Genomic DNA, 11,103 nt, shown 5'->3' on the forward strand with positions numbered 1-11,103 from the left:
CTTACATCCTACAAGGAAATCCTCTGGAAAGGACCCAGTTCTTACATAGGAAATCCTCTGAAAAGGCATCCGAGATTCTAGTTTTTAGAATACAGTTTTTCCACTTAGTGTGTGTGTGTGTGTGTGTGTGTGTGCGTGCGTGCGCGCGCGCGCGCGCGCGCGCACGCGCCATCTAGAAATAGCATCAGAAATCTCTGTCACAGGAGACTACTCCAAATTCCTTTAACTTACATGGCGAAAGCACACAAGTAAGAGCCATTGTTACAGGGCCACTGTACAGATTTCGGGGTGTCTTCAGCGGCGTGCCCAAGCACAGCTCACTGGTGCTTTTTGAAAGGTTCCGAGGATCTACAGGCATCCACATGCGCCAATGCTGATAGCCTTTGGTTATCGTGTTAGTTCTCAGTTTGGAAGGTTTTAGCTTTGGGGCTGGGTGCTGCTTTTCTGTATTCCGCCATCGAGTCAGACTGTCACAGTGACCATAACTTGTCTTCACTTGAGAACTTACCTTCGATAGCATTTGTGGAAAAATGTAACTTCTGTATTCTTCTTGTACAGACTTTACATTTTACAACCAGAATTCAGTTTCGCTGTGCCTTCAACAACTCCTCTACCCCAAATCCATCACAAGCAGTGGGAGCTGTAGGAAGTTCTCAGTGATGGAACACAGGAGGAAAAAGCCTCAGTAAGCAGTGTGGGCTAAGAGTGGACCATAGGCTCAGGAGTCAGGGAGCCATAGGCTCAGCAGTCAGGGAGTCATAGGCTTAGCAAAGTCAGGGAACCATTCTCATGAATCCAATTAGCTCCTTGATATTTTCCACTGGTGACCAGAGCGCTCTCTCTCTCTCTCTCTTTTGGTCCAGTTTGTCTGGTAACAGAAGCCGTATGACCTAAGATAACCAATTAATATAAGTGCTTGAAACCATGGGTAAGGAAGGCTTGGGATTTACCATGCTTGCAGACCAACTGAACGCTGGCCCTTACCCTGAGGAAGCTTCCTTACTGTATGCAGAAGCATATCTGGAGATGCCAGCAGTATCATCATGGGGGTGCTGGGGTTGAAAGCTGGACCTCCTGCCTCTTCATGCCAGCCCCTCAGGCATCTTTTTAACTAGAGCCACACTTTGTGCCACAGTAAACATAAGGGGAAGGAGTTAGGGAGAGTATTCTGGTTTCTTTGTCACCCTGGCCCCCAACATGGAGAGAGGAAGTCTACAACACTGACGTTGCTCCATTGTGTGTGAACTATTAATGTTCTCACGCATCCCTCAGAGTGGCGTCTTCCTCCTCTGAGCCCCAGGAGCAGCTGATTGCTGAGATTCATCTTTCTCCCAACATAAGTGTTTGTCTCAAACGTCATGTAACCAGCACCCTACGGCTGCCGAGGCCAGACCCCAGGAACCCTGTTAGAAACATCTTCATTTGAAACTCACTTACTCTTACTTCAGGGCAGGCGCTAATTTTACATACTGACTGGTTTGGCCTCTGATTACCGAAAGGTCTGCGGACTTTTTATTGTGTGTGTGAGTTTGCCTTCATGTTTGTACCACATTCATACTAGACATCCACGAAGACCAGAAGAATTGGAGTTAAAGACCAATGTGAACCACCATGTGGGTGCAAGGAACGGAATCCAGCTCCACGTCAAGAGCAGCAAGGGCTCTTGATTGCTAAGCCCTCGCTCCAGCCCCAAGTTTTTAACTTTTGCTGGTGACTAGAGTATTAGTTGAAAAAGTCATATTATTATTTTCAGGGAGCGAAGGGAACAAGGAGCCAAGCTGTCCAGCCTGTCCTTCGGAGTGTGACAGTGACTCCCTGGAAATATGGAACAGCATGGGCAATAGTAATGCTGTTTCCTGATTTGGGAGCATCTAGCCCACAACGCCAGCATTGTTCGGGTGTTTCTGCTACAGCATTAGCTTTTCCTGTATCAACACAGTCTGGGCCCAGCCAGATATGCCCCTCAAAGAAAAGGGGAGCGATTGGGACACCAGGTATTAGAGGGGAAAGAATAAAAGGTTAGGCTTTAGCAGTGGCACGGAAGATCTCTCCTACCATCTTGAGGAAGTGACCCACAACTATACTCGTGTCTGATTTCTGGGGAGGAACATCCCTGACCAGCTTCTCCTTAAGGTCTCCAGCACAGGCACAATGTGAGCAGACAAGAACAGACGCTTCCAGATAGATACAGACCCAAGACTGAAGGCCCGGAAGTTCTGCTGCGGAGAAAAACCTGGGATGGTCCCTTTCAGCAAAGTGAAGGTGGTGACTTCGGTCCTAAAAGATCCATGCTCCAGGTTCCAGACCATGGAAATCATGGCTCGCACCAGTTGTTGGGTGTGATGGACTCTTTTTCGACCTAGAGAAAGTAACGCTTTGGTGCCATCCCTTCAAGCTGTGGCTACTGAGCAGCATTGTAGTTTATGGGAGCATAAGATTGTGAGTTTCTATGACCAGGAGCGCAGTCCTTTTGAAAAAGATCTATGTGTGTGTTTATGTGCACCGTGTGTATGCAGGTGGCCACGGAGCCCAGAAGAGTGTGTCAGAGCTCCTGCAGCTGGAGTTACAGGGGATAACGGGCCATCTGATGTGGGTGCTGGGAACTGAGCCTGGGTCTGCTACAAAGGCAGCAAGCACTTAGTCACTAAATATTTGCAGTCCCTAGGGTACAGGTTTGAAGTGACCATTTCACAAGGGCAAGGTCTATGCTCTTCAAGGTGAGTGTCGTAACCTGCTTAAACCTTTGTTTGTTTGTTTCTAGCATAACTGTAGCTCATCCATTAATATCTGCTGTTGCCTTTAGCATATCAGAAGCCATTTTGCCACCAAGTCTCAGTTTTCATCATAAGGTGAAATCAAGTTCAGGTTGTCAGGCTCTGCCTGCCCGAGAACTTGAACAGCTTTTTACTTACAATTCGATACTCGTTGAACGTTCTGCTTGAAATAATGATATGTGTTCGGCTTAAACAAAACTACAATACCCTGCTATGTTCCTTTCTCCTGGAACAATGAGAAACTGGAATGTCTCCAAGCCCATATCCTGGCAATTAGCTTAAAATGCTTTGTCTAGCTACCTAGATGCAATGTGCTTGGAACAAAATCCATTCTTCTTGTGTTTGGCTGGTCAAAATGATGTAATGCTGCCCCCCAGCCCCGCCTCCCACCTGGTTACCTGGTTGTTACCTGGTTATGGTTTTTCTTATAAAAGGCCTGACTTAGAAACAAATTGGTGTCACAGTCTGGCTCCCAAATCCAGGCCGTGTCCCTGACCAGTCAGTTTTTTGTTCAGTGTTCCAATAAACTTCCATCAGCCTGAATCTGGGGTCCGAATGAACCCTAACATTTTGGGACTTGGTCCGGGCTAGCCCTCCTGCCCTTGACTGCCCCTCAGTGAGCCAGGACTGGGGCCATTCAGCTGACTCAAGCTTGCCCTAATGCCATTGTACTGTAAAACAAGCACTGCTCTTGCTGGAGAGTTCTCTGTGAATGCTCCATGAAGAAAGCAAACTTTTTTTTTTTTTTTTTAAATTTGAGACAGGGTTTCATGTAGCCCAGGCTGGCCTCACACTCACTCTGTAGCCAAGAATAACATTGATTTGTTTGTTTGTTTGTTGAGACAGGGTTTCTCTGTGTAACCTTGCCTGTCCTGGACTCACTTTGTAGATCAGACTGGTCTTGAACTGACAGAGACCCACCTGCCTCTGCCCCCCGGAGTGCTGGGATTACAGGCCTGGGCCACCACTGACCAGCAGCATTGAGTTTTTGATCCTCCTACTTCCACTTCCCCAATGCCGAGATTCTAGGCCTGTACCACCACACCCAGTTTACAAAAAAATTAAAGTTTCTACTTGTCACAGCTACGTGAAAAGCACCTACTCAACGCTACTGTGCAGCATCAGACTGTCTGCGTGGGCAATCCTTGTGTACCGGAAAGTAAGCACCGTGGGTGTCAAGCGAACACGGCCATTCTTGAGGGTTCAAAGTGTGTAGCTTCTGGGAGTAGAGCGCTTGAGGCCTTTATTGTCTCAACCAAAATTCAGGGTTTGACAAAGCAAACCTTGGTTTGAAGCCTTTTTTCCTGCCCGTCCACGGGTGCTTGCTTTTGGTGTGGGTGATTTCAGCTCCTCCAGGATGAGTCTTGGAATTGCAGGGTTTTTGTCACAAGCCTTAAGGAGCCAGCGAGCCCCGGCAGACATCCAAGCTCCCCCAGGCACATGCTTGGCAATGAATTTCCAATCCCTTAAACACCAGCTTTGCTTTTCCACTTCAGGTGCCTAGAACTGTTCATTAAATAGATTATGGTAGGTAATTAGACTTGGATCAATCTGTGGAGCTCATTCAAACTGCATAGCTTAACAATGTCACCACTGGCTACTTAGCGTGAAAATCTGCCAAGTCATTTCCTTGGAACTTAATTCTCACTTCGCTTGACGCTGGGTTAAACATCAAGTTTATGAGCCGCTGGTTCTTCATTAGAAGTCTGGATTCCTACCCAGGTCAAAGGAACGACCTCAAAATCACAGATTCCTGGATTTGACAGAGCCTTTTCTATGACTGTCCTTGAAGAGTGGCTTTGTAAAGTGTCGCCTTGAACAGCCGTAGGTGACAAGACGGTGAGAGCTAAAAGAGCGACTCGCTTGGAGTCATGCACGGCTCATATGTGGAGGATCTTGTTGTGTTGTGTTGCCCATGTTGACAGAACCTATGCTCTGCCTTGATCCTCCTGCCAGCTAGGACCACAGGCCGCCGTGCCTGACTTGTGGACATAACACTGGAAATAATTTATGCTCAAGTCTCAGCATCTGCACAAAGTACAATTGAAAATACACAAAGGGGGCTGGAGAGATGGCTCAGAGGTTAAGAACACTCGCTTAACCTTCCAAAGATCCTGAGTTCAAATCCCAGCAACCACACGGTGGCTCACAACCATCTATAGTAAGATCTGGTGTGCAGGCAGAATGTTGTATAAATAATAAATAAATTAAAAAAAAAAGAAAATATACAAAGGCCCGTCAAGACTACGGCATACAGACTACGCTTTAAGGTAAAAACTGAGGGAAAAAAAAAAAAGAAAAGGAATTAAGTAGTTTTTATATTAGGAAACCCAGGGCTTATGAGGTAGGGGTAGAGGATCAGGAGTTCAAGGCCATTCCTGGCTACATACCAAGGCCGAGGCCAGCTGGAGCTGCACAAACCCCTAGCTCAAAAGAACTAATGTTTTAAAAAATTGAAGGCTGCGCACAGATAAACCGCAGAGGACCGCGTCGCTGTATCGACAACAGCTGCACTGCCCTTGCCCATTTTTCTGAGCCGCAGGTCTCAGAAGTAAGCGCTGTCTTCCAGCGCCCCACCCTTTCTATGGCAGAACAATCTGCCACCACTCCTATCAGATACGGTTTCACTTACGGTAAATAAAAAAATAAAATAAATAAAAATAAATAAATCTTTTGCCTTTTCTCTTAAATCCTAGGGAATGAGCATCGCCATCCTGGGACCAACGTTTCAAGACCTGGCGGCGAACGTGAACAGAAACATCAGCAGCCTGTCTCTGCTCTTCGTGGGCCGCGCCACTGGGTTCCTGGGTGGCACCGTGGTGGGCGGGGTCCTCTTCGACCGCACGAACCAGTACTTTCTCCTGGGTGAGTGAACACCCAGGCTCTGCCTGACTTCACACCTTGGCCCTCTGCGGGGAAGGCCCAGCCCGCAGGATTCTTGACAGCAGAAGCAGGCAGGAGCTGGGGTCTGGGGCCCTTTCCCCAGCAGCTGGAGGGAGTCTGTCCTGATCCACTGGGAACAGAGGCTCCGCTCCAGGCACCGCCGGGAGGAGAGGGCTTCTGGGGCCACAGGGAGTAGAGTGAAGTCCCGGAACCCGGCCAGGCTCTGTGCATTCGCGACTGAACACGAAGGGGGCGGGTGTGTGTGTGTGTGTGTGTGTTTGTGTGTAGGAAACGATGTAGGCTATGGTTTTGTCCCTGTAGCCGGGTGTCACAGATGACCCCAGACTGTCCCTTCCACGCCTGGAAAAGGTGGCGAAGCTCTTGGCATAATTTTTCCAATAAATTGACACAACTAAGGGAAATTTAGTTGAATGCTGTCTAAGACACAACGCAAGGAAAATAAGTTATTGCCGACGAATAAATAGTTGGCTCTTCTTACATTTCCCCCCCATTCCCCAGAACTAATTAATTTAGCAATATTTAGCCAGAAACTATTATACTAAGGCGTTGTTAGCCCACATCCAAAACTTCTCCCAGATTCTCAAATGTTTGACAGTAAGCAGTAAATAATTTCTGGCCTACCTCCCTTTGCTACTAAACTTTGCTTTGCTGCATAATTTGTTATGATTATTAATAGTACTATAATTCTGGTTAGGTCATAGTAATTTTCATCTTAGTTTACAAAAGCCTTACAGAATTTACGTGATTTTTGCACGTAAAGTATTTCACTGAAGAAGCTGCAGCTCTGTTAATTCAGTCTTCTTTGTGTGTCCTTATTTTATGGTCCTGAGGGATACAGTATATATATATATATATATATATACTTATTTTTATCTTTTAACATGAAAGCTTCTTCTTGCAGTGAAGAATCAGACTTGGGGCTCATGCATGCTGGAAAAGCCTTCCACCGCTGAGCTACACTCCCAGTCCCAACAGCTGACTCCTTTCCCTTTCTTCCCAGGAGTGTCGATGTTGGCGACGGCCGCTGTGCTCTATCTCATCCCTTTCTGCAAGACGGCCTTCTTAGTGATCGTCACCATGTCTGGCTTCGGGGCTTCCACCGGCGTGGTCGATACAGGTGTGTGAAGCCTTCGATGTCCCCTCTAGAGGTAGGACCTCTGCTGGAAAGGTCCAGGAGATGACAGCGACTGTCCCTTGCATGCTTTTCAAAATGGTACAGACTTCCCGGTTTGGCCGTGGGGTCGCTTGGGCAGAGCACACCTTGTGGTGGCTTTTTGGGCATTGACTTTTGAACAGCCGACTCTACAACTGGACTTAATGCCTTTGTTTGGCGAGAGACTGATTTACAGGAGCTAGCCTGGGAAAGGCCCACCCTTCTGTGGTTGGTAGTGCGGGGGGGGAAATGGGCTTTTGTTTGGGGGGTTCAATTTTATCACTGTCAAGTGAGAGGAACTGGTGGCTGCAAACAAGCATGGGGCCATCGATTGACTAAGAAGGCACAGAAACAGACGCAGTTCAAACACACCCTGTCTTCTGAGCTAAGAGAAGTGTGTGCTCCATGCTTCTGTCTTTCCTGTTGATTTCTCTTGGAAGTTCCAAATCCCCCAAAGCTCTAGCTTTTCTCTATGTCAACATCTATTTGAAAGCCTACCAAATGCCATCCATGATGGCATCAACTCCTCCTCTCCAGCTCTCCCCTGCCGTTCTTCTTCTTTTCTCTTTTGCTGAAAACAGATCTTTTTCGCATATCCTGAGTACTCTTTCCCCTCCCTCTGTGTCTCCCAGCTCCTTGCCTCCCCCATCCAGATCCACCCCTTTTCTGTCTCCCATTAGAAAAGAACAGGCTTCTAGAGGATAATGATAAAATATAATAAGATAAAACAAGAACCTACACTTTGGAGTTGGGCAAAACAAACAAACAGAAGGAAAAGAGCCCAAGAGAAGGCACAAGAAACCTTGTGAAAGGAGACCCACTTATTCCCATACTCAGGAATCCCATGAAAACATTAAACTGCAAGCCGCAGTATATACAAGAAGGAGCTGGTGAAGACCTGTGAGGGCCCAGTGCACATTGCCTCAGTCTCTCTGAGTTCATACGAGCTTTGATCATGTTTACACAGAGGGCCTTGTTTTCTTGGTGTTGTCCATCCCCTCTGGCTCTTACACTCTTTCTACCTCCTCTTCTGTGTGTCCCTGAGCTCTGAGGGAAGGGACTTGACAGAGACATCAAGTTTAGGGCTGAGTGATCCAAGGTGTGTGTGTGAGAGAGAGAGAATAAGAGAGAGAGGGAGTGAGAGAGGTCTGGCTGTGGGTCTGTGTTTTTTCCCACCTCTGCAGGAAGAAGCTTCTCCAATGATGGTTGGTCAAAGCCCTGGTCTGGTTCCCTGGCTGGAGTATCCCTTGATGTTCTAACGTTACCTGATAATTCATGCACTATTTTACAACACAGGTTTCATTTGGTTTACTAAGCTAAAAAGACTTACATGATTATCTCAAAGTATCTAGTTAAAACAAAGTAGCCAATGGCTTGGTGCTTAGGGCTTTCCCCTGGCAGGTGCTCAGACCGCCTTGTGTGGATTCTGAAAGGTGTGCCTGTTTCCTCCAACTGGAACAGCAAAGCTTGAAGGATCCAGGTTCCGGATGGAATGTCTATATTTATTTCAGCCACAAGGTTCAAGTGATTGCCAGAAAGCTTTGTCATTTGGCCTCTAGCTGATGATAATATTTTGGCCTAGCAAACACGCATATTTCGAACATTTGCAATGGTCTATACATTGCTCCCGGTGTGGTTTCAGCACTGTTTATAGCAGCCCTTTGCTAGTGTCCCTGGCTTTTGGGGGGAGGGGTGTTCACCGGCTTGTGCCATTCCATCTATGAGTCTGAGACATTACAACACAAAGTTTTCTGGAGTTCATGGGTCAACCCCTTAATCAGAATCACTTGGGGCCAGTGGTGGGTCACTTAGAACGTCACAGCGTTCCAGTCAGGTGACACAGGCACAGCCTCTTTATCGTAATGAGGACTTGTTGAGTTTTCCCTGCACTAGGTGACAACTTAACTCTAACCATCCCTTTGTGTCATTGGCAGGTGCAAATGTCCTCATCTTGGCTCTTTGGGGGGACAAAGGAGCCCCCCACATGCAGGCCTTGCACTTCAGTTTCGCCTTGGGTGCTGTCCTGGCGCCCCTGCTGGCTAAACTGGCCTGGGGCACAGCAGCATCTGCTCAGAACCACACCGAGTCCGACTTTGACCCTCTAATGCTGAACCGATCCTCTGAGGCCTCCACAGGCTCACTGTTTGCGCCACCCGATGACATGAATCTCCTGTGGGCATATGCTTCCATCAGCACCTATATTTTAGTTGTTTCTGTCTTTCTCTTTGGTCTGTTTTGTAAGAAACACTCAAAGCAGAAAAAATCCACAGCATCTGCTCAGGTAGCTCGAAGGGCTAAATATCACTGGGCCCTGCTCTGCCTCCTCTTCCTCTTCTTCTTCTTTTACGTGGGAGCTGAGGTGACCTATGGCTCTTATGTATTCTCCTTTGCCACCACCCACGTTGGCATGGAAGAAAGCGAGGCAGCTGGCTTGAACTCCATCTTCTGGGGCACCTTTGCAGCCTGCAGGGGCCTGGCCATCTTCTTTGCAACAGTCTTACAGCCTGGAACCATGATCGTGCTGAGCAACATTGGCAGCCTGGCCTCATCTTTCTTTCTGGTGCTTTTTGACAAGAACCATCTTTGTCTCTGGATTGCGACATCTGTGTATGGAGCCTCAATGGCAACCACGTTTCCCAGCGGCATTTCCTGGGTTGAGCAGTACACCACCTTAACCGGGAAATCTGCAGCATTCTTTGTCATTGGTGCCGCCCTAGGAGATATGGCCATTCCTGCAGTGATCGGGATTCTCCAGGGACACTACCCAGATCTGCCGGTAGTCCTGTACACATGTCTGGGATCAGCCATCTTCACTGCTGTTTTGTTTCCTGTGATGTATAAATTAGCCACTTTACCCCTGGAACGCCAGCGCAAAGGAAGAAAACAGAGTGAGGACCAGAAGGCTTTGTCCACTAGTTCTAGGCTTTGAGGAAGAGACTATATGTGAAGATTTTAAAAAAGGGGGTGGGGGTGGGGAAGGGGAATGAAACCGGTTTCGGAGTGGTTGAAGTGAGTGGTCCATGGGGCCATCTGGAAGGCAGACATCTGGAGATTTGTGATGGAGCCCACAGAAGTGCCTTTTATTGAGTTCCTCTGCGGTTAATAAAGGCAATCCCCCTGACACACACCTGGACCAGAAGGGACACATGCTGCAGAGAGGGCGAATTACTTAGGGACTTCACTGGATAAGGAGTTCAGTCAACTGGGGAGTGGAAATTTCTCAATACCCGTCGACCTCTAAGCTTTCCAGGTCTATTTGTAGAGAATGCTAGAAAATTTAGAAATGTCCCGCGACTCTCAGGCATCCATAAACTACCAAGTGCTCTCGTACAGTAAGCCCTTGCTAAGAGACTGTTCTGGCAGTTGAATTATTAGGTGATATTTATGCTTGCCACCTTGAAGGTGGTGGAGGCCGGGAAGCTGTGGGCATTCTGGCATATCAGATGGGCTTTCTCGGCAGTGACCACCTGCCCATTCTACCACGTGTTCAGGGAGCAGTTTTGTGAAATCATTCTTGTAAGGATCAGGTGTTGCTGTAGGGCTGAGCCACAGCATGCCAGCGACAGTGACTGATTTCAGCTTTTTATTGCTGTGAAGGAAACACAGCAAGGTTTAAGGCATGTGACTCTGCCTATCAGGTTTTCCCCGGGCTCTCAGCATAGGCCCCTGGGTCATCTCCAGTCCCCAAACTGAAAATCTATGCATCATGATGTTTTTACAAGATGTCTCCCAGAAATCAATATAACCTCTAGTCAATTTTTCATTGCAAATATTAAATAAACAAAGATGATGAAAAGCACATTAACAATGTGACACTGATTTCATGTGCCATTTAATGTGCTTAATGCTGATTACTCTTATGAAAAATACTAACCAGGGCAAAATTGAACCCATCCTAAGGTGGATGAATCTGTACTTTTAACATGTCTGAAATCAGGATACACCTTATAATAAACAAGCATTTAAAACTGGGACAAAGTTATTGGCAGTGTTTTTTTTTTATGTACATACATAAAATAACGATCCGTCCACTGTCTCATCCAGTAAAATAGAATCCAGTGCAAAAATTCTCCGCTGTACTTCAAAAGTCTCAGAGATCTGAAGTGTTTGCTCAGGAGTCCGAGCTCAATGTCTGAGACTCAAGGCAAACCTGTAGTCATAGCACGGCAGCTCAGCGTAGCATGAGTTTCAGGCCCGCCCAAAATACAGCGAGATCCTGTCTGCGAAAATCAAAAGGACGTTACATACCTCCAAACTACAATGGCAGGGCAG

At 47.2% G+C, this 11,103-nt stretch overlaps 1 protein-coding gene across 2 annotated transcripts in view; it reads left to right on the forward strand.

The window, feature by feature from the left end:
- The window catches only part of LOC129683211 (sodium-dependent glucose transporter 1B), a 19,756-nt gene extending 8,962 nt beyond the window's left edge, over positions 1-10,794 (forward strand). For both annotated transcript variants that reach the window (XM_055615851.1, XM_055615850.1), the window contains exons 2-4: positions 5,471-5,639; positions 6,679-6,795; positions 8,766-10,794. In XM_055615851.1, coding sequence (XP_055471826.1) covers positions 5,474-5,639; positions 6,679-6,795; positions 8,766-9,760 — 1,278 coding nt within the window. In that variant the 5' untranslated portion in view covers positions 5,471-5,473 and the 3' untranslated portion in view covers positions 9,761-10,794. The remainder of the gene's footprint in view (positions 1-5,470; positions 5,640-6,678; positions 6,796-8,765) is intronic.
- The last annotated feature ends 309 nt before the right edge of the window (positions 10,795-11,103 follow it).

This window comes from Psammomys obesus, unplaced genomic scaffold (assembly GCF_907164565.1).
Source record: "Psammomys obesus unplaced genomic scaffold, mPsaObe1.curated_primary_1811, whole genome shotgun sequence".
NCBI classification, from domain to species: Eukaryota; Metazoa; Chordata; class Mammalia; order Rodentia; family Muridae; genus Psammomys; species Psammomys obesus.